General features: G+C 39.8%; 1 protein-coding gene across 4 annotated transcripts in view; it reads right to left on the reverse strand.

The window, feature by feature from the left end:
• The window catches only part of DBT (dihydrolipoamide branched chain transacylase E2), a 64991-nt gene that overhangs the window by 13951 nt on the left and 26868 nt on the right, over positions 1-24172 (reverse strand). For 2 of the 4 annotated variants that reach the window (XM_060202150.1, XM_060202149.1), the window contains exon 2: positions 9630-9751. In XM_060202150.1, coding sequence (XP_060058133.1) covers positions 9630-9641 — 12 coding nt within the window. In that variant the 5' untranslated portion in view covers positions 9642-9751. Of the gene's footprint in view, positions 1-9629; positions 9752-13457; positions 13583-22712; positions 22895-24172 lie in introns of those variants that run through there. The other 2 variants (XM_007528588.3, XM_060202148.1) reach the window with 2 other exon arrangements.

Consider the following 24172-nt stretch of genomic DNA (forward strand, 5'->3'; position numbering starts at 1 on the left):
TGTTGGTATGTTCCCTTCCCCCAACCTCTGAGAAGAATTGGTTTGCCCCTTGCTAGTTTCGCACCCCGCTTTCTCCCCGCCCCCTATGCTAAGGACTGGCAGAGTCCCAGCAGCAGCAGCGGAGAGAGGATGATGGAGAAAAGCACATGGTGTGGTGATTTGCCCGTTCGTAAATAAAGATTAAACTGCGTTCTCAGCCCAGCCGTGTGTCTCTGGTCGTCTCTGTCACCCGCCCGTGAAGCCAGCCCGAATAAACAACAGCAAGGTAGTAAGATTATAGTGTATAGTTAGTTCCACATCACAGCCACCATCAAAGTTCTGTGTTCCTATCCTCTCACTTCCTAGTTCTTTACTCTTATAAACTCTTACCTTCATGAGTAATCATTTGTTACATTTGTACATATTGTCTGTTTGCCCATGTGGTAACAATGCAATATTTACACTATATATTTGTTATGAAAACTTACATTTTATTTTTTTAATCAGAGTACTGTTCAGCTCTGGCTTATGGTGATGTAGGGGATTGAACCTGAGACTTTGGAGCTTCAGGTATGACAGTCACTTTGCATAACCATTATGCTATCTATCCCCACCCATGAAAACTTACATTTTAAAGCAACCTATTTTTAGATATTTTTTTACAAAATTCTTATTTGATTTATTTCCCTCTATTTCTAGGGCATCTACTCCATAAGGAGAACTGAGAGTTTAAGGAATCATTAAAGGCTGGGAGATAGCTCATCCAGTAGAGTGCACATTTTTGCTGTATATGAGGTCTTGTGTTTGTGCCCAATGACCACATGGGAGCACCATCTATGACACTGTGTTCCATCTCCAGCTCAAATACTTAGTTGATTTTGGGAAACTTAACAAACTCTTTTTGCCTACCTCATTTCTAAAGTAGGGGTAATGCAAACCACTTTGCAGGGTTGCTATGAGGACTGGAAAATAAGTCTGTACAGTGTGTCTGGCACATAAATGCTCAAACACTGTTTGGATAGGATGTGGTGATTAGCGTCACAGACTCACTTCAGACTCACTTCAGGCTTTTAAGCCACTGAGCTCCAACTCAGGGATTAAAATAATGTTGAAACAACTGTCAATTTCCACAACTGTGAACCCTTTAATTACCTTACTTAGACACAAATCAATCCAGGCAAGAGTGATCAGTAATTTGAAAAGTACTGAAGAGAGGGACCTCATAACATACTGTATAGAATGGTTAAACCAACAAGAAGAAATATTGGAGAAATGAACCAGGACAAATGTCCAGCTAAAAGCATCACAAAGGTTGAAGCACAAGATAATGAGGTCAACATTCAAACACTAGTTAAGGAAATAATCACAGGAGTGAGTAAAGAGTTTGAAAGAATTGTCATCAGAAATGCAGAAACAACCAATGAGACCCTGGAAGAAAACACTAATTATCTCAAGGTTATTAGAGAGCTGAAAGCTGAAGTAGCTGAGCTAAGATCACAACTAGCTGAACAAGCCAAAACAGTATCAGAACAAATAGGTGAACCCCAGAAAACAGTAGAGGTCAGAGAGAATAGAATAAATGAGGCTGAAGACAGAATTAGCAAGATCAAGGCTGAATTAGAGACAACTAAAAAAGAAGTAAGAGATCTCAAAAAAGACATGAAGAGATACTGAAAACAACAGAGACCTATGGGATGACTTCAAAAGAAATAATATACGCATTATTGGCTTCCTAGAGGAAGAAAGAGAGGGAGGGGAAGAAAACATAATAGCTGAAAACTCATCTAGTCTAGACAATCAAAGACATATAGGTTCAAGAAGCCCAGAGGGCCCCAAACAGAATTAACCCAGCGTTAAAAGACACCAAGACACATCATATTTAGAATGAAAAGGAATATGGATAAAGAAAGGATCCTGAAGGCTGCAAGAGAAAAACAAAGAGCCACCTACAGAGGAAAACCCATAAGATTAGCAGCAGACTTCTCCACAAAAACACTACAGGCCAGAAGAGAATGGCAAGATGTCTATCAAGTGCTCAATGAGAAAGGCTTTCAACCAAGACTACTGTATCCTGCTAGACTGTCATTCAGACTAGATGGAGGCATAAAAACCTTCTCAGACAGGCAACAGTTGAAAGAATCAACTATCACCAAGCCTGCCCTGAAAAAAGTTCTGAAAGGTCTCCTATAAACAGGCCACCATAAATAGGCCATATATCAGAACAATCTAAAAATCTACAAGAATGGCATTAAAATATCTTCAATCTTTGATATCAATAAATGCCAATGGCCTCAGTTCATCTATTAAAAGGCAAAGAGTAGGAAGATGGATCAGAAAAAACAACCCAATAATATGCTATCTACAGGAAACCCACCTAACCCAACAAGACAAATACAGACGCAAAGTGAAAGGTTAGAAAATATCATACAATAGCCCACAAAAAAGGGGCAGGAACAGCTATTCTCATATCTGACATGATAGACTTTAACATGAATAAAATTTTAAGAGATAGGGATAGGAACTACATAATGCTCAGAGGATCAGTCAATCAAGAGGACTTAACAATTATTAATATCTATGCACCCAATGAGAAGCCATCTAAATACATCAAACGTCTACTGAAAGAGCTACAGCAATATATTAACAGCAACACAATCATAGTAGGGGACTTAAACACCCCACTCTCTCAACTTGACAGATCATCCAGGCAGAAAATCAATAAAGACATAAGTGAGGAGATAGATAAACTAGAACTACTGGACATTTTCAGAGTCACTCATCCTAAGAAACTGGCATACAAATTCTACTCAAGTTCACATTGGTCATTCTCAAGGATAGACCACATATTAGGCCACAAAGACAGCATCAGCCAATTCAAGAGCATTGAAATCATCCCAAGCATCTTCTCAGACCACAGTGGAATTGAACTAACACTTAACAATCAACAAAAGATTAATAAGAGTCCCAAAATGTGGAAGCTCAACAGTACCCTACTTAACAACTACTGGGTCAAAGAGGAAACAAAGGAAGAAATCAAAATGTGTTGAGAATTCCATGAAAATGAATACACAAGCTATCAAAATATTTGGGACTGAGAGGGAAGTTCATAGCCATACAAGTGCACATTAGGAAACAAGAAAAAGCACAAATAAACAGCCTGATTGCACACCTTAAAGACCTAGAAGAAGAAGAAGAACAACAAAGGAACCCTAAAGCACCAGAAGGACAGAAATCATTAAAGTTAGGGCAGAAATAAATAACATTGAAAATAAGAAAACCATACAAAACATCAATGAAAGTAAATGTTGGTTCTTCAAACGAGTAAACAAAGTCAACAAACCTTTAGCCAGACTCACAAAACAAAAAGGGGAGAAGACCCAAATAAATTGGATCATAAATGAAACAGGAGATATCACAACAGACACTGCAGAAATTCAACATATCATGTGTGACTTTTATGAACAACTATATGCCACCAAGCTAGAGAACCTGGAAGAAATGGACTACTTCCTAGATACCTACGAACTTCCAAGATTAAGTAAAGAGGAATTAGATAACATGAACAGGCCCATCAGAGCTAATGAAATTGAAACAGTTATCAAAAACCTTCCCAAGAATAAAAGTCCTGGACCAGATGGTTTTACAAATGAATTCTACAAAACCTTCAAAGAAGAACTAATACCTCTACTTTTAAAAGTCTTCCAGAAGATTAAAGACACTGGAATACTCCCTTCCAGCTTTTATGATACCAAAAGCAGACAGGGAGACAACCAAAAAAGAAAACTACAGACCAATATCTCTGATGAACATAGATATTAAAATATTGAACAAAATTATATTCTAGCCAACTGGATATAGCAGTATATTAAAAATATTGTTCATCATGACCAAGTGGGGTTTATCCCAGGCATGCAAGGTTGGTTTAATATATGTAAATCAGTCAACGAGATCCACCACATCAATAAAAGCAAGACCACATGGTCATATCAATAGATGCAGAGAAAGCCTTTGACAAAATACAACATCCCTTTGTGATCAAAACACTACAAAAAATGGGAATAGATGGAAAATTCCTGAAGATAGCGGAGTCTATATATAGCAAACCTATAGCCAACATCATACTCAGTGGTGAAAAACTGGAAGCATTTCCACTCAGATCAGGTACTAGACAGGGCTGCCCACTATCACCATTACTATTCAACATAGTGTTGGAAGTTCTTGCCATAGCAATCAGGCAGGAGCAAGGAATTAACGGCATACAGATTGGAAGAGAAGAAGTGAAACTCTCCCTATTTGCAGATGACATGATATTATACATAGAAAACCTAAGGAATCCAGCAAGAAGCTTTTGGAAATCATCAGGCAATGCAGTAGGTGTCAAGTTACAAAATTAACATTCAAAAGTCAGTGGCATTCCTCTATGCAAACACTAAGCTAGAAAAGGTTGAAATACAGAAATCAATTCCTTTTACAATAGCAACAAAAACAATAAAATATCTAGGAGTAAACCTACCCAAAGAAGTGGAAGACTTGTATACTGAAAATTATGAGTCACAACTCAAGGAAATTGAAAAAGACACAAAGAAGTGGAAAGATATTCTATGTTCATGGGTTGGAAGAAATAACATCATCAAAATGAATATACTACCCAGAGCCATATGCAGATTTAATGCTATCCCCATCAAGATTCCAACAACATTTTTAGTAGACTAGAATAAATGTTACAAATGTTTATCTGGAACCAGAAAATACCTAGAATTGCCAAAATAATCTTGAGGAGAAAGAACACTACTGGAGGCATCACACTTCCAGACCTCAAATTGTATTATAGGGCTGTTGTCATCAAAACTGCTTGGTAGGGAGTCAGGCAGTGGGTTGAGCACATGTGGCGCAAAGCACAAGGACCAGCTTAAAGATCCTGGTTCTAGCCCCCAGCTCCCCACCTGCAGGGGAGTCACTTCACAAGTGGTAAACCAGGTCTGCAGGTGTCTGTCTTTCCCTCCTCTCTCCATTTCTCTCTGTCCTATCCAACAATGATGACATCAATAACAACAACAATAACTACAACAATAAAACAATAAGGGCAACAAAAGCGAGTAAATAAATAAATAAATAATTGAAAAAAAAAAGCTGCTTGGTACTGAAACATGAATAGACACACTGACCAGTGGAATAGAATTGAGAGCCCAGAAGTAAGCCCCCACACCTATGGACATCTAATCTTTGACAATGGTGCCCAGACTATTAAATGGGGAAAGCAGAGTCTCTTCAACAAATGGTGTTGGAAAGAATGTGTTGAAATATGCAGAAGAATGAAACTGAACCACTATATTTCACCAAATACAAAACTAAATTCCAAGTGGATCAAGGACTTGGATGTTAGACCACAAACTGTCAGATACTTAGAGGAAAATATTGGCAGAACTCTCTTCCACATAAATTTTAAAGACATCTTCAATGAAACGAATCCAATTACAAAGAAGACTAAGGCAAGCATAAACCTATGGGACTACATCAAATTAAAAAGCTTCTGCACAGCTAACGAAACTACTACTCAAACCAAGAGACCCCTCACAGAATGGGAGAATATCTTTACATGCCATACATCAGAGGCTAATAACTAAAATATATAAAGAACATGTTAAACTCAACCACAAAATAGCAAATAACCCCATCCAAAAATGGGGAGAGGACATGGACAGAATATTCACCACAGAAGAGATCCAAAAGGCTGAGAAACACATGAAAAAATGCTCCAAGTCTTTGATTGTCAGAGAAATGGAAATAAAGATAACAATGAGATACTACTTCACTTCTGTAAGAATGTCACACATCAGAAAAAGTAGCAGCAGCAAATGCTAGAGAGGTTGTGGGTTAAAGGAACTCTCCTGCACTGCTGGTGGGAATGTCAATTGGTCCAACCCTGCCAGGATAGCCTGAGGGTGCTTCTTCCCGAGCTAGTGCTCTCTGGGTTGGAGAGAACTCAACTGGAGCCGATCTAGGCTGCTGCGTGGGAGAGGGATCAGGAACTCGTGCCGCACTAACTTCGCAGGAGATACACTCTGGAACTCTCAGAGCCGGAAAGCAATTTCCAAGTGTCTTTAATCAGAAGAGCAGCTGTATTTATACTCTCCAAGTAGGGTGGAAACAGGATGTGACATAGAGAGGGTGGAGCAAAAAGTGACTGGTGGAAGATCAGGGTGTGACAAGGAGAGGGGGCAGAGCAGGTGAGAATTCTACCACTGAACCACCAATGCCCTGGAGGGAAGGTGGTGCTTTATGTAAATGTAAAAGTGATTTATGTAAATAGACTGCAGCTTTGAGTGGGATCAAACCAATCCCTATACAGGCATACCGGTGCTTGGTTAAGCAGAAGCCAGGGGGAGCTGGCATACTACCCAACACAACCCCCTGTGGAGAACAGTCTGGAGAACTCTCAGAAGGCTAGAAATGGAACTACCCTATGATCCTGCAATTCCTCTCCTGGGGATATATCCTACAGAACCCAATACATCCATCCAAAAAGATCTGTGTACACATATGTTCCTAGCAGCACAATTTGTAATAGCCAAAACCTAGAAGCAACCCAGGTGTCCAACAACAGATGAGTGGCTGAGCAAGTATTGGTGTATATACACAATGGGATACTACTCATCTGTAAAAAACAGTGACTTTACCATTCTCAGCAGATCTTGGATGGACCTTGAAAAATTCATGTTAAGTGAAATAAGTCAGAAACAGAAGGATGAATATGGAATGATCTCACTCTCAGGCGGAAGCTGAAAAACAAGATCAGAAGAGAAAAGACAAGTAGAGCCTGAACTGGAATTGGCATGTTGCACCAAAGTAGAAGACTCTGGGCTGGGTGGAGGGGGGAGAATACAGGTCCAGAAAGGATGACAGAGGACCTAGTAGAGGTTGTATTGTTATATGGAAAATTGGGAAATGTTATTGCTGTGCAAACTATTGTATTTACTGTCAAGGGTAAAATATTAATTCCCCAATAAAGAAATTTAAAAAAATAATGTTTTTATTAATTTTTTTATTGTCACCAGGGTTGTCGATGGTGCTTGATGCCTGTACAATGAATCCCACTGCTTCTGTTGTCTATTTCTCCCCCCCTCCATAGGACAGAGAGAAATTGAGAAGGGAAGGGGGAAATCGAGACGGAGAGAGACACCTGCAGCACTGCTTCACTGCTTGTGAAGGTTCCTTCTTGCAAGTGGGGTGCAGGGGCTCAATCCAGGGTCCTTGTACATGTAAACATGCACACTCAACTGGATTCACCACCACCTAGCCCACATAAAACTTTACTATGTAATTTAAATAATTTATTTTACATGTCTGTATCCATAAAACATATCTACTCTCTAGTCATGAATATGACTGCCTTGGAGCACTTGCCTTTTCCCATATGTGAGACTCAAAGCGTTCTACCCGAGTCCCACATGAAAACAAGAATGAGAACTCAGTGGATGGTGCTTTGTGTTTTTTCTCTGTGTTACTCATAAACACACACACACTTTCTCTCCATTAAACATACAAAAACAAAAACAAAGGAAAAAATTAAAAAATGTTTGGGTATCAGCCTATCAAGGAGGAGAAAGTCCAGACTTATTTTGTAATTTTCCTTTTTTTAAAAAAAAATTATTTATTCCCTTTTGTTGTCCTTTGTCATGCTGCGCCTCAGGGGAGAGAGAGAGGGGCGGAAGAAAAAGGGCTTTATAGGGCAAAAACCGGGAGTGACGAGACGGGACAGGATTGGTTGGGAAGGGCACTTCGAGAATATCATATTAACTCTCGTGAGAACTGGCACTAGACTGACGGGCCAACATGGCAGAACAGGTGCTCCGAGAATGTCCCAACTCTCCCGGGAACTGGCACTAGCCTAAGGGGACATCTGCACAGCAGTCCTTGTTGTTTTATTGTTGTAGTTACTATTGTTGTTTTTGATGCCGTCGTTGTTGGATAGGACAGAGAGAAATGGAGAGAAGAGGGAAGACAGGGGGAGAGAAAGAACAGACACCTACAGACCTGCTTCACCACTTGTGAAGCGACTCCCCTGCAGGTGGGGAGCTGGGGGCTCGAACCGGGATCCTTGTGCTGGTCCTTGCGCTTTGCGCCACGTATGTTTAACCTGCTGCGTTACCGCCTGACTCCTGATTTTCCTTTTTTAAATATTTTTGTTTATTATTGGATAGAGACAGAAATTGAAGGGGGGAAAGAGAGAGAGAGAAGGAAAAAGACAGACACCTGTAGCTCTGTTTCACTACTCATGAGTTTTTCCCCCTGCAGGTGGGGACCAGGGGCTTGAACCTGGGTCCTTGTGCACTGTAATGTGTGTACTTAACCACATGCACCACCATCTGCCCCCCCCCTATTATTTTTTCAAGTGCCCTAAAACTCACCAAAACCCACACTTGTTCCTCAATTCCTTCTCCAAGCTGCTCACTTGCACTTTGCTCTTAACTTGATTGTAGTTCCAAGGGCCCAAGCCACATACCTAACCCCCCAGACATTGTCCTGCCTGTAGAGTCACCACTGTTTGGTTTTTCTACTCTTCTGTTTGCTTTTGTCCTTGCACCCTGTGAAAATATTTGTGGCTCTGCATTGGGAAGTTTGAAAGAGCATACTTTTCATCACCATGTTTCATTAAGGTGCCCACAGCAAGAAAGTGTTGGGAGGTGAGAATCAGCTTTCCTTAGTGCTATCTGTTCCCTATATGTGGGCTGATTTCACTATAAAATAATATGGAAATAAATATGAGCCCTTATGTTCAGATATTATGCAGAGAAATTCACCTACTAGCCTATGACTTACTGATATGAGGGAATAAATACAAACAGTCAGCTTCCTTGTTTCATACCAGTACAGTTCTAGGGTTCTTCCTTGCTCCCTGGGATCAGGTCAGATCCTCGAGACCACATCCTTACCTGGTCTACTCTTTCCTTATTTTTCCTTCCTTCCTTCCATCCTTCCTTCCTTCCTTCCTTCCTTCCTTCCTTCCTTTCTTCCTTCCTTCCTTCGCCTCCAGTGTTATCATTGGGCTTCAGTGCCAGCACTATAAATCCACTGCTCCTGGCAGCCATTTTCCCATTTTATTGGATAGGACAGAGAGAAATTGAGAGGGGAGAGGGGGGAATAGAAAGGGAAAGAGAAAGACCCCCTGCAGGTGGGGAGTGGGGCTCAAACCCACACTTCCTCGCATGAGTCCTTACTTTGTATTATGAGAGCTTAACTGAGTGCATCACTGCATGGCCCCTATTCCCCCCCACACACACACACACACTTTCCTGCCTCTTCCATTCCTAGTAAAGACTGATGATGAACTAATCAATCACATGTGGCCAAATCTGTCTCAAGCTGTATGTATTTCTGGACACCTGTTGCTAGTATTTACAAGTACTCAATAAATAGTTAACAAGATTCTAAAAAGAATAAAAACATACTTATCAACTATTACAATTAATAAGCCCACAATTTTCTTCTAATCTCTCAGAGAACTTTAAATACAACTATCATTTTTCAGTAACAGGCATTTTTTTCTTTCATCACAATTTGAGCTGTCTCATAGGATAGATGGTTAACTCTTTATAGATGCAGCTGTATATTTTTCAGCAATCTCACACTTAAACAGTAAGAAAACTTACGTTGTTTTCCATTGCCAGGCGGCGAACTGCTGGAGTGGCTAATGTTTTTTGGCCCTTTATCTCTTGGTGTGTGTGCTCATCATGGGACACAGCAGGAGTTTCAACAACATCTTCTTCTGAATCTGGTAACAAAGTAAAATGTTACTTCTTAGTTGAAAAATATATGATTTTAAAAATTATTTATGTATTTATTATCAGATAGAGACAGAGAGAAATTGAGAGGGGAGGGGGAGAAAGAGAAAGAAAAAGAGAGACACCTGCAGCCCTGCATCACCACTTGTGAAGTTTTCCCCTGCAGGTGGGGACTAGGAACTTGAACCTGGGTCCTTGCACTGTGATGTGTGTGCTCAACCAGGTGTGCCACCACCGGGCCCTGAAAGTATGATTTTTTAAAAAAAATGTTGGAGTCTTAAATAAGAGTTTCTTCCAAAAATAGTAAATGTTGTATTTTAAAGATTTTTCCAATATATGACATACACAATAGAGGAATAACATGAAATATGAAACAAATGTGAAATAAATTAAATGTGAAATGAATTATATGAAAGAAGTACGTAAAGTCTATGATAAGTAATTTAAGATAGCATAACATCAAACAAGTGAAACAACATAGGCCCAAACTATGCTCTCAAGATACTATCCTATCCTGTCTCCTTAGGGTTCAGTCATATTCTTAAGTTATATAACTTAATTTAAAGCAGAAAGGTATGTTTCCTCCCTCAACTAATAAATCTATGATAAATGAAAAAAGAGATTTCATGTTAGCTCTAATTCCCCATATTCATCAGAGAAGCAATTACAGAAGCCAGACCTCCCACCTTCTGCACCCCATAATGATCCCGGGTCCACGCTTCCAGAGGGATTAAGAGTAGGAAAGCTGTCAGGGGAGGGGATGGGACATGGAACTCTGGCGGTGGGAATTGTGTGGAATTTTAACCCTCTTATCCTATGGTCTTGTCAATATTTCCATTTTATAAATAAATTAAAAAGAAAAAAGTTAGCTTTAATTCATGCCTGGGTTAAACTATGATCTAATTAGACATTCCAACATTTTGTGAGATGATATAAAGATTGGACTCTGATCTATCCTAGCAGCTTCATGAATTTGAATAGCTCCCCTGAACATAACTGAAGCTTTCAGTTTCTATTAACTTTGGCATTTAAACAACTTTATCTTCATTTTGTGCAGTCATTAAACATGTGTGATTTGTGAACACCAATATTGGATGACTATCTTTTATCTAATGGTTTCTTCATCAATAAAAATAGAAACTGAAATCCATCCTCAGAAGTTCTGTGGCTTTTAAATTTATAACATAAAATTCTAATCTAAATTTAAAAGATAGCTCTTGCTCTCCTAGCTTCAGCTGAGGGAGGGGGTGTGGGGGTGTGTAAGTAAGGATCTCTTTCTCTCTCTCTCCATCTCTCTCTCTCTCTCCTGTGGCTCCAACAAAGCAGACCATTTGCAAACCAATTGGTGGTAAAGCACAGAGGAAGCAACTGGCTACAAAAGTTCACCCTCCACTGGAGGGGTGAAGAAACCTGTTACAGGCCTGGTACTGTGGCCGCGTGAAATTAGATGTTATCAGAAATCCACTGAACTTCTGATTCGTAAACTCCCATTTCAACGTCTGGTGCAGGAGATTACACAGGACTTTAAAACACATCTGCTTGAGGACCTAGTGGGGGTTGTATTATTATACGGAAAACTGGGAAATGCTATGCATGTACAAACTATTGTATTTACTGTTGAATGTAAAACATTAATTCCCCAATAAAGAAATTTAAAAAAAAACATAAAACACATCTGCTCTTGCAGACTGCTGCTATTGGAGCTTTGCAAGAGACAAGTGAGGCCTATTTAGTTGGTCTTTTCGAAGACATCAATCTGTGTGCTATCCTTGTCAAACATGTAACAATTATGCCAAGACATTCAGCTAGCATGCTGTGTACGTGGACAATGTGCTTAAGAATCCACTATGATGAGAAACATTTCCCTGAAAAAAAATCTTTCTCTTTTTTCTGTTACCAGTACTTCTGAATGTTAGGGATTCCCCCCCCCCCCCCATAGGTGTCAAAGATACATAAGTATATAACTGCAAGTGGGAAATAGGGAACAGAAATCAGGTATTGGAAATTTTTTTCCATTTTCATTTGTGATTTTTTTTTTTTTTTTTGCTGGGGCTTGGTGCCAGCAGTATGAATGCACTGCTCCTGGCAGCCATTTTTTTCCCTATCTCCCTCCCCCCCATTTTTTATTAGATAGGACACAGAAATTGAGAGAGGATGGGGAGATAGAGAAAGATAGACACCTGCAGATTTGCTTCACCGCTTGTGAAGTGGACCACTTGAAGGTGAGGAGTGGGAGCTCCAACCCTACTCCTTGAGCTTGGTAACATGTGGGTTTAACCAGGTGCTCTACCGCCTGGCTTCCTTGTGTGTGAATTTTTACTATAAATGCGGGGACAAAAGAAAGCATTACTGCAAGTCAATATGTTTCAGTGAACAAGTTTCAGCAATTCAACTCTGTAATAATTATAAATAAACCTGTTAAATTTTTCTGAACAATACCAGCATTTGGATTTTTTCTTAATATTTATTTATTCCCTTTTGTTGCCCTTGTTGTTTTGTTGTTGTTATTGACATCGTTGTTGGATAGGACAGAGAGAAATGGAGAGAGGAGAAGACAGAGGGGGGAGAGAAAGACATCTGCAGACCTGCTTTACCGCCTGTAAAGTGACTCCCCTGCAGGTGGGGATCTGGGGGCTAGAACCGGGATCCTTATACTGGTCCTTGCACTGCGCCACTTGCGCTTAACGACTGCACTACTGCCCAACTCCCAGAATTTGGATTTAAAAAAAAAAAGTAAATTTCTTATTGATGGCAACTGAATGGTGTTTGATTCTACCCATTCACTATACTTTCTGAGCTGTCCTGCATGGAAGTAAATATTTTTTCTTTATTTTTTTTTCTTTTTCTTTATTATTGGATAGCGACAGAGGGGAAGGGGAGAAAAAGAGGGAGAGAGAGAGAGCAACCTGCAACTCTACTTCACTACTCAAGAAGCTTTCCCCCTCCAGGGGGGACCAGAACACTGGTCTTAGCACACTGTAGTTGGTGCACTTAACCAGGTGTGCCACTGCCTGGCTCCAAGTACATGGTTTTAATGTTGTCTGTCTTCTGTGCTGTTCCTGTTAAGTTTGCCACTAAAATACATTAAATTATTTAAAAACTTAATGACATAATAAGACATCTGAGTGTTCAGCTCTCTTTGTAGATGCACCTGTATACTTTTTAGCAATCACACACTTAGCTAGTAAGAAAACTTACATTGTTTTTCCATTGCCTGGCAGAGAACTGCTGGAGTAGCTAATGTTTAATTTAAATGCTGTGGAAGATTTTATTTTTATTTATTTATTTATTTTAGGTATTCTTTTAAAATATTTATTTATTTATTCTTTTTGTTGCCTTTTTTATTGTTGTAGTTATTATTGATGTCGTTGTTATTGGATAGGACAGAGAGAAATGGAGAGAGGAGGGGAAGACAGAGCGGGGAGAGAAAGATAGACACCTGCAGACCTGCTTCACTGCTTGTGAAGCGACTCCCCTGCAGGTGGGGAGCCGGGGACTCGAATCGGGATCCTTAAGCTGGTCCTTGCTCTTTGCACCACCTGCGTTTAACCCACTGCGCTACAGCCCAACTCCCGGAAGATTTTATTTTTATAAATACTGTTAATTTAGTTGTTCTGTTCACTAATTTGAGAGTACAGTCGGACTTCCAGTAACAATGCTGTGTTATAATGATGAGGGAAAACATCAATTACTGACCAGGGCTGTTGTGAGGAATTTCTTCCCAAGTCCCAAAGGTTTCCTCTGCTTCTCCAATTTCCTCCAGCATTCTCCCTAATGTGTGTATTAGGTTCCATAGATGGCTACATTGTCGCAGTCTGAGGGATCGTGCATACATGTTTTTAAACACATTAATTTTTAAGTGAGTCTTTTTCTAAGTCTCTTTCTGAATTCTATTTACTTATTAATTTATTTTTTAATTTTTATTTATAAAAAGGAAACACTGACAAAAATCATAGGATAAGAGGGGTACAACTCTACACACATAATTTCCACCACCAAAATCCATATCCCATCCCCTTCCCTGCTAGCTTTCCTATTCTTTTTTATTTTACTTAATTTTTAAAATATTTATTTATTCCCTTTTGTTGCCCTTGTTGTTTTATTGCTGTAGATATTATTGTTGTTGATGTCGTCATTGTGGGATAGGACAGAGAGAAATGGAACGGGGAGGGGAAGTCAGAGAGGGGGAGGGAAAGACAGACACCTGCAGACCTGCTTCACTGCTTGTGAAGCAACTCCCCTGCAGGTGGGGAGCCAGTGGCTCCAACCAGGATCCTTATGCTGGTCCTTGTGCTTTGCACCACGTGTGCTTAACCCGCTGAGCTACTGCCTGACTCCCAGCTTTCCTATTCTTTATCCTTCTGGGAGTATAGACCCAGGGTCATGATGGGGTGCAGAAGGTGGAAGGTTTGCCTTCTGTAATTGCTTATTTATTTTTTTAACCAGAGCATTGCTCAGCTCTGGCTTATGGATTGAATCTGGGACTTTGGAGCCTCAGGCATGAAAGTCTCTTTGCATAACCATTATGCCTGCTAGTCTTTTTTTATAAAATATTTATGTTAATGAGAGAGATAGAGAAAGAAAAAGAGACAGAGCACAGAGTACTGCTCAGTTCTGGCTTATGGTGGTGGTGGGGATTGAACCTGGGACTTTAGAGTATCAGGCATGAAAGTCTTTTGCATAACCATTATGCTATCTCCTCAGCCCCGTGCACACATTTTTATGAATATGCTTCTTGATGAAAGAGTATATTGTCCAGGGTTGGTTCCTGTCTTCTGTCTTGACCTACTGAGACAGGCTCTAGCCACTTTTGACCTGGAATAGGAATAAGCAGCTGAAAAAAAAAATGAGTACAGGGCTGGGAGATAGTTCACCTCAGAGCATCCACCTAACTGCACAATACCCTGGTCTTGAGCCCTGGCACCACACCGGAGCAGCCAGGAGAGAACTCAGGAGGGTGAAACAGTACTCTGGTATCTCTCCTCTATCTCTGTCTTTGCCCCTCTTCTCTCTTAAGTATAAAGAACTTTTAAAATCTGCCCAAGGGAGTCAGATGGTAGCGCAGCAGGTTAAGTGCAGGTGGCGCCAGCATAAGCATCCGGGTTCCAGCCTCCCCCCCACCCCCCGCCCTGCAAAAGAGTCACTTCACAAGCAGTGAAACAGATCTGCAGGAGTCTTTCTCTTCCCTTCTCTGTCTTCCCCTCCTCTCTTCATTTCTCTGTCCTGTCCAACAACGACCACATCAATAACAACAACAACAACAATAACTACAATAACAATAATAACATTAAAAAAAAATGGCAACAAAAGGGAATAAATATTTTTTAAAAAACTGCCCAAGAAGATTCATGGGCACTGGCATCTCACTTGTGTGAAGTCCTACCTTAGGTTCAGTCCATAGCAATTAAAAAAAAAAAAAAGGAAGAGGAGAAGAAATGAATACAAATTATTAAATTATTATTTATTATATAAATATTTGAAGATATCATCTAGAACTTTGGAAAAGAATTGTGACAAGAAATATGTTGCAGAAACATAACTATTTATAGGGGCAGGGCAGTAGCACATCCAGTTTACTGTATGTTATCGTAAACAAGGGTCTGGGTTCAAGCCCTGATTGCTCACATGCAGGAAGAATGCATCATGAGCAGTGAAAAACATCTGTAATTGTATTATCTTTCTCCCTTTCTATATCCCTGTTCTCTTTCAATTTCTCTCTGTTCTATCTAACAATGGCTGCCAGGAAAGATGTATTTATAGTACAGAAACTAAGCCCCAGAAATAACCTTGCTGACAATAAAAAAGAAAAACTTAACTATTGATATAAATTTAGCTTACAATAAAACTGGTTTCACTGTAGTTTATTTCACTTAAAGCTATCATTTCCAAGAACCTATTTATCACATTGAGGACTTACTGATAACCTAAGGCTATTAGCAGGTAATTGGGATGCATTGGATCGACCTTCTCGTGGTGCATCCTGTGAGTACCCATTCACTGGGGAAACTGACGATCCTTCCTAGCCGACTGAATCCACATGGATCCCAGTCACTTTCAAAGCCAGCAACAAGCAGCTCCTGACAGCTTTCAACCTGACCTACGTTGACTGGCTACGGAAGAAGGGCAAACACTAGAAGAAGAAGCAGGTAATTTTGAAATCTTGAAAAATGTTTCTGAGAGCACTAAATTGGCAAAGTCTGCTGTTTGGAAATCACTACTGATTAGCAGAAGGTGTAAGAATTAGTAAATTTGACCTGGGGAGACAGCATAATGGTTATGTGAAAGACTTTCACACATGAGGCTCTGATGTCCCAGGTTCAGTCTCCAGCACCATAATAAGCCAGAGCTGAGCAGTGCTCTAGTCTGTCTCTCTGTGTACCTTTCTCTTTGTATCCCTTTCTCATTAAAAAATAAAATATTCTTTCTGTCCGACATCTTAACGCGACAGTGGTAGATTTTGCTGCTCTCCAAGCTTCGTGATGTCACCCAAGGACGACAAGAAGAAAAAAGATGCCGGAAAGTCAGCCAAGAAAGACAAAGATCCGGGAGTCACCCGTAGCGCAGCGGTTTAAATGCACCTGGCACGAAGCGCAAGGACCGGTATAAGGATTCTGGTTCGAGCCCCCAGCTCCTCACCTGCAGGGGAGTTGCTTCACAGGTGTTGAAGCAGGTCTGCAGGTGTATCTTTCTCTCCCCCTCTCTGTCTTCCCCTCCTCTCTCCATTTCTCTCTGTCCTATCCAACGACGACATCAATAACAACAATAACTACAACAATAATAAAAACCAAGAGCAACAAAGGGGAAAATAAATCAGTAAATGTAAAAAAATTTTAAAAATATTAAAAGAAAGGAAGAAAGAAAGGAAAGAAAGAAAGAAAGAAAGAAAGAAAGACAAAAATCCAGTGAACAAGTCTGGGGAAAGGCCAAAAAGAAGAATTGATCCAAAGGCAAAGTTCGGGACAAGCTTAATAACCTCGTCTTGTTTGACAAAGCCACATATGACAAGCTCTGTCAAGAAGTTCCTAACTATAAGCTCATAACTCCAGCTGTTGTCTCTGAGAGACTGAAGATTCGTGGCTGCCCTTCAGGAGCTCCTCAGTAAAGGGCTTATTACATTGGTATCAAAACAAAGAGCTCAAGTAATATACACCAGAAACACCAAGGGTGGAGATGCCCCCGCTGCTGGTGAAGATGCATGAACAAGTCCCACCTACTGTACATTTTGAAAAATAAAAATCTTCATCAAAACCAAAAAAAATATTAAAAAGTGATTTAGTAAATTAGAGACTAGATCTAAACATCAGCAGACAAAGAGACTTCACTTCACATTCATGCCTTAAAATATTTATGAAAGAACCAGAGAGCATCACTCTGGCATATGTGGTCCTGGATATTGAACCTGGAATTCCATGCACTTTATCCTGCCTCCCAGATTACAACATTCACTTCTAAGCAAATAAATGTAACTGCTACAACAATGGAAAGGTAGTCTATTCATTTTCTCCTTACTAGTCTTTGAACTTAACTGATGTAGCCTTTAAAACTCTCCTATAGGGGGAGTTGGGCTGTAGTGCAGTGGGTTTAAGCGCAGGTGCTGCAAAGCACAAGGACTGGTTTAAGAATCCGGTTCAAGCCCTGGCTCCTCACCTGCAGGGGTGTCTCTTCACAAGCGGTGAAGCAGGTCTGCAGGTGTCTGTCTTTCTCTCCCCCTCTCTGTCTTCCCCCACCTCTCTCTATTTCTCTCTGTCCTATCCAACAATGACAACAATAATAATAAAAACTACAACAATAAACTTTTAAAAATTCTCCTACAGGGTAAGGAAAAAGAGAAAATCTTGTATTATGCATGAAGGGTTGCAGAGCATTCCAGCCTCATAATGATTATTTTGAGCTGTAGGCAGTTAAAAAACAGCAAATATAGGAGTTGGGCGGTAGTGGGGTAGGTTAAGTGCACATGGCACAAAGCGTAAGAACGGGCTTAAGGATCCCGGTTTGAGCCCCCAGCTCCCCACCTGAAAGGAGTCACTTCACAAGCAGTGAAGCAGGTCTGCAGGTGTCTTCTATCTTTCTCTCCCCCTCTCTGTCATCCCCCATCTCTTTCTATGTCTCTCTGTTCTATCCAACAATAACGACAACAACAATAATAACTACAACAATAAAACAACAAGGGCAACAAAAGGTAATAAATATTTTTTAAAAAATACATAAAAAAGACCCAGCAAATATAAGGGCAGGTTATCTCTCGCCACATCTCTAAAAACAAGGAAAAAATTGTCAAGAGAGAGGCCTCTTCTCAGCAGTGTATTGTGCACGCTGAGGTCCTGAGTTAATTTCCTATTCAAGGATGGAGAGAGTAAATTTGCAAATAAAGCTATACTAACTAAACACTAAATATGAGTGATTTGAATTAGTAAAAACATTAAACTGTGAAACTGTAATATTCTTAGGCATTTCAGTAACTATTTCTTTTTTTAATTATATTTACTTATTGGACAATGACAAATAGAAATAATTGATAGGGAGAGACAGAGACACATGCAGCCCTGCTTTGCCACTCACAAAGCATTCCCCACTGCAGGTGGGGACGGGGGTGGGGCTCCAAGCCCGGTCCTTGCGCATTGTTGCTATGTGCGCTCAGCCAGGTGTACTCTATAACCATTTCTAAGAATTCATTTAAATGGTTTTTTTTTTTTTTGTTCTTGTTGTTGTTTTCTGTCATCCCAGGTACTTCATTCCTCCAGGATGACTTTTTTCAGATGGAAGCTTCTGCCAGTGTGGTTGGGGGGCTGAACTGGAACCTGAATTGTACACCAAAGTGATATGGGGGAAATTCTCCCGAGGGAAATGCTTTCAAATACTAAACCATTTAAAGGTGCTTGAAAAGAATATGCTTTCTTATTTTATTTATTTATTTTTTATTATTTAATTATTTATTTAAGAAAGGAGACATTAACAAAACCGTAGGATAGGAGGGGTACAACTCCACACAATTCCCACCACCCGATCTCCATGTCCCATCCCCTCCCCTGATAGCTTTCCCACTCTCTATCCCTCTGGGAGCATGGACCCAGGGTCGTTGTGGGTTGCAGAAGGTGGAAGGTCTGGCTTCTGTAATTGCTTCCCCGCTGAACATGGGCGTTGACTGGTCAATCCATACTCCCAGTCTGCCTCTTTCTTTCCCTAGTAAGGAAAAGCAGAAGCGGAGCTCCAGGAAGAATATGCTTTCTTAATAAAGCTTTAAATTTTACACCTTGAAAAAGGCTGAGTGACTGGGGAAACAGCTTAATTGGTAGAGCATTAGATTCTCATGCTTGATGTTCACAGTTAATCCCAAGTACCACAAGTACCAAAGTGGTGCTCTGGCTTCTCTATGTGTCTGTCTTTCTTTCCTTGTGAAATTTTCGCTCTCATATGCAAAAAATTATAAATTTTAAAATCTATTTTTTATGATAGAGGAAAAGGGGGTCAGGTAGTAGTGCATCTTGTTAAGCACACACACACACACACACACACACACACACACACACACACACACACACACACACACACACACAGAGTGTGCAAGGATCTGGGTTCAAGCCCCTGGTCCCCACCTGCAGGGGGAAGGCTTCATGAGTGGTGAAGTAGAGCCCCTACAGGTGTTTCCTTGTCTCTTACCCTTTCTATCTCCTCCTCCTTTCTCAATTTCTTTTTATTCCCATCCAAAAGTAAATAAATAAAACTTTTAAAAAGAGAGTGGTCCGGGAGGTGGCTGGTAAAGCTTTGGACTCTCAAGCATAAGGTCCTGAGTTCGATCCCCAGCAGCACATGTTCCAGAGTGATGTCTGGTTCTTTCTATCTCCTGCTATATTTCTCATAAATAAATAAAATCTTTGAGAGAGAGAAATAGGGAGAGAGAACGAGAAACACCTGGAGGGGCTGGACGGAGCAAACCTGGTTGAGCTCACGTGTCACTATGTACAAGGACCCACATTCAAGCCACGGCTTACACCTGCAGGGGGTAAGTAAGCTTCATGAGGAATGAAGCAGTGATGTAGGTGTCTTTCTCCACCTTTCTTTCCCTTCTCTCTTGGTTTCTCTGTCTCTATTCAATAACTAACTAACTAACTAACTAACTAAGAAAGAGAGATGCCATTACTGATGAAGCTTCTCCTCTGCAGGAAGGAGCTGAGGGAGCAAAGCTGGCCCCTTCTGTACTGCACTGTGTGTACTCTACTGGGTGTGCCACCACCTGGATGCCCACCCCATATAAATCTTTTTAAAAAAGGGAGGTAGGCTGAAAAACCAAAAATCAGTTGACAAACTGTTCTTTGCAGTACAAGGATTACTCATTATATGTCTTCGCATGATTATAATATTGCAGTTATATTCAATATCCTCTCAAACAAATGGCTTTGAATAAAAGTTTTGGTGTAAAAAAAACATTAGTTTTGTAGGAGAGTGAGTGGGCACCTTGCTTGACTAGAAGCCAGAGAAAGCTAGATTAGCTATAAAGGGAACTCATGGCAATGCACCAAAAACTGAACTGACAGTAGACAGGAGACAGACATGGAACAGGCACAAGGATCCCAGTTCCAGCCCCCGGCTCCCCAACTGCAGGGAGGTTGCTTCACAGATGGTGAAGCAGGTCTGCAGGTGTCTTTCTCTCCTCTCTGTCTTTTCCTCTCTCAATTTCTCTTTGTCTTACAACAAACAATAGCAACAACAACAATGGGGAGGGGAGCCAGCAGGAGCATCATAGTATAGGCATCAAGCCCCAGTGGCAATCCTAAAGGCAAAAAAAAAAAAAGGTAAAACATATTCTTTTTTACAGGAAATATAAGGAAGAATAAGCTATACAACACCAAGTAGAAACAAGACAAGTCAAAGGGATAGAGCATCCTGAAAAAAAAATTGATATGGTCACTTTAATAAGTCAGTGTCTTACAACAAAATGTGGGGGAGGATGAGCTAGGTGAAGAGATCAGGCATAAAACAAGCTGGGGGATGGATCAACCTACCAAAGTCCAGCAGAAAAGCAATTACAGAAGCCAGAACTTGCACCTTCTGCACCCCATAAAGAATTTTAGTCCATACTCCCAGTGGGAAAGAAGTGTTAGGAGAAGATCACCAGAGGGCTCTGAACTCCAACTTCATCAAGACCGGAAGAGAGAAGAGGAAAAAAGGACATTTGGAAGTTTCAATAGGTGTAGTTGGTACTTAGAAAGGAAGAGAAGGTAGGACCTAGAAAAAATGGGGGACAGGGGTAGGTAGTATAATGGTTCTGCAAAAGAGACTTTATGCCTGAGGTTCTGAAGTCCCAGGTTCATTCCCCTACACCACCACAAACCAGAGCTGAGCAGTGCTCTGGTTTAAAAAAAAAAAAAAAGCAAACATATATAAATATAAATAGTTATAGAAATAATCATAGCTAACCCATATCTGTGACTTTGAGACAACTACAGCAGTTTCCAATGAAGAAAACAGGGACACAGAACTATGGTAATGGGAAGGAAGTGAAATTATATTGTTATCTTGAAAATTTGTACATCAATATTAAATTATGAATCAGTTAAAAAGAGAGAGACCAGGTATAAAGTCTAGTTTGGACAAAGCAATAGAAAAATCTAAGGACATTTTGGGGTAACTAAGGGAAGTTAAATATTTTTACCAGATAAAATAAAATATATTATGGGGACAGGAGACAGCTTATCTGGTAGAGACTATACCTTATCAGGTATGAAATACTGGGTTCAAATCCCAACATGGGAGCACCATGGATGGGGTCAAATGAGCTCCAGGAATAGGATGATGCTGCTGTGGCATCTTTTTCCTCTTTGTCTCTGTCATGCTCCCTCTCTCTTTCTACAATAAAGAATATAAGAATTGATCCAAGGTGGTAGTATTGCACATGTATGAAGATTACAAAAATTAAAGTAAAATGTATCAGGATTAAAATATATACTCCATAGATAATTTATCAAATAGATTGTTGTACTGCATGTGCAAGGTATTATTTTGGTAAAAATAATACTAATTGAAAAAAAAATTAAAAACTAATGAGAGATGCCTGGAATGATAAACATTAATGTGTTTGCCAGTGAAAATCCCAAGTAGAATATTTATTCTTCTTCTCTGTTCTTTTCAAAAAGTTAGTTTTGGGCAAAATAGCAAAATAGATCACTTGGATAGTGATGTTGCTTTGCCACGGGAACAACCCAGGTTCAAGCTTGGTTCAATACTAATTGAACCAATACCCCACTGTATTAAAGGAAGCTTTGGTGCCACTGTCTCTCTTTCTGTAAAAAAAAAAAAAAATTAAAATTCAGCTTTCATCACTATTACCAACAATAACGTATTTTTTTTTATCAGTGGCAAATAGCAATTCCACTCTGTTAGATTTAGTCTTTACATATACAAATTAGTTTAAAAAATGTTTTCATTATCTTTATTTATTGGCTAGAGACAGCCAGAAATCAAGAGGGAAGGGGGGGGGATAGAGAGACAGAGAGACACCTGCAGCACTGCTTCACCAATTGAGAAACTTTCCTCCTGCAGGTGGGGACTGAGGACTGGAACCTGGGTCTTTGAGCATTGTAACGTGTGCTCTACCAGCTGCACCACCACCCAGCCCCTACATATGCTAATTCTTATTACTGATAGTAGTGCTCAGGCCTAAATCTTTTTTTTTAACTCTTTAATGCCCCCCCCCAGACAGCCTGATGATTCTTTGACTAGTAAGGCTCCCAGATAACAGACTGCCATATAAATGAGGTGTTATTATATAAGCTTTCAGCATAGAGAATATTCAAAACATAATCATGCATTACAGAGGAACTCATCTATGTTCCTGATATGTTTCTATCCCCCCAATCAAATCCTGTAAGTTATTAGAATTATCTATTCACATTCATACCCAATGACAAAAAAAAAGTAATCAAGTGGCAAAATAGACTGATGCATTTACAGTACCTTTTAAGGCTTCCGTTTCTATGTCTACTAATGGCTTTCCCACATAGGCAATATCATCTAGATTATAATATAGTTTTTTAATGACTCCATCATAACGACTAGTGATAGTAACAGAAGCTTTATCACTTTGAACTTCACAGATGCTATCAAATTGAGACACTGTATCACCTTCTTTTACATACCTAAAAGAAAAAGATACAAGCAAATTTTACATAAACAGTTATATGTAAAGATCATCTTAAGAATGTAATTAGATCAATATCCACCTAGTCCAGCACTTAGTCCTGGATCACACACACACACACACACACCCACACACACACGTTCCAGAGTAAAATGACTTCCAGAGTCTCATTGATATAGCTGTAAGAACAAGAAAAAAATTAAAAACTATTCATAGACCTGTAGTCTAAAATTTAACAAATCTGCTTCATCAGTTTCACGATATAAAAATGGTTTTTGGGAGTCGGGTGGTAGCGCAGCGGGTTAAGCGCAGGTGGCACCAAACGCAAGGACCAGTGAAAGGATCCCGGTTTGAGCCCCCGGCTCCCCACCTGCAGGGGAGTTGCTTCATAGGCAGTGAAGCAGATCTGCAGGTGTCTATCTTTCTCTCCTCTTCTCTGTCTTCCCCTCCTCTCTCCATTTCTCTCTGTCCTATCCAACAACAATGACATCAATAATAACTACAACAATAAAACAACAAGGGCAACAAAAGGGAATAAATAAATAAATAAATATAAAAAATTTAAAAAAAAAGGTTTTCAACTGAGAAGTGCTACACATGTACAAAATACATTTTATTGTTAACTGTAAACTGCTAATTCCCCAGTAAAGAAAAAAAAAAGTTTATCAAAAGTATTTTCTTTTACTGTCTTACAGTTGTCCATAACAAACACTAAGAAGAGATGGCTATTATTTTGAGAATTAAGTAAAGAAGATTGATACCCACCATATATATCCTTTGTATTTTCACAAATTCTGATCTTAGTCTTTCTAGAGTTATTATTTTATTAAGATTCATTTATTTATTAATGAGATGGGAAAAAGAATAAGAGAACCAGAGTGTCACATTGGTACATGCAATGCCAGGGACTGAACTAGGAAACTCATGCCCACAAATCCAACTCTCATCCAACACAACCTCATGCAACACAAATCCAATTCGTCCACTGCACCACCTCCCACGTCATTTTCTAGAACTATTTTAACCTGCCCTTGCACAGCAGTCTCTTTACCACTTCATTTATTTTAGGTCTGATTTCTAACTCTCCTCTAGATATTGCTTACCAAACAGGAGGAATGAAACCAGACCTGAAATAGTACATATAACTTGGATTTGAATACTGTGCTTATACTATTTAGTTAACACATTTCTGACTTACCAATTTGTTAAGATAATTAATTGTTCAGTCATTTTTTTTTTTCCTCCAGGGTTATCTCTGGGGCTTGGTGCCTGAACA

Source organism: Erinaceus europaeus, chromosome 11, assembly GCF_950295315.1.
Source record: "Erinaceus europaeus chromosome 11, mEriEur2.1, whole genome shotgun sequence".
In the NCBI taxonomy this organism is placed as follows: Eukaryota; Metazoa; Chordata; class Mammalia; order Eulipotyphla; family Erinaceidae; genus Erinaceus; species Erinaceus europaeus.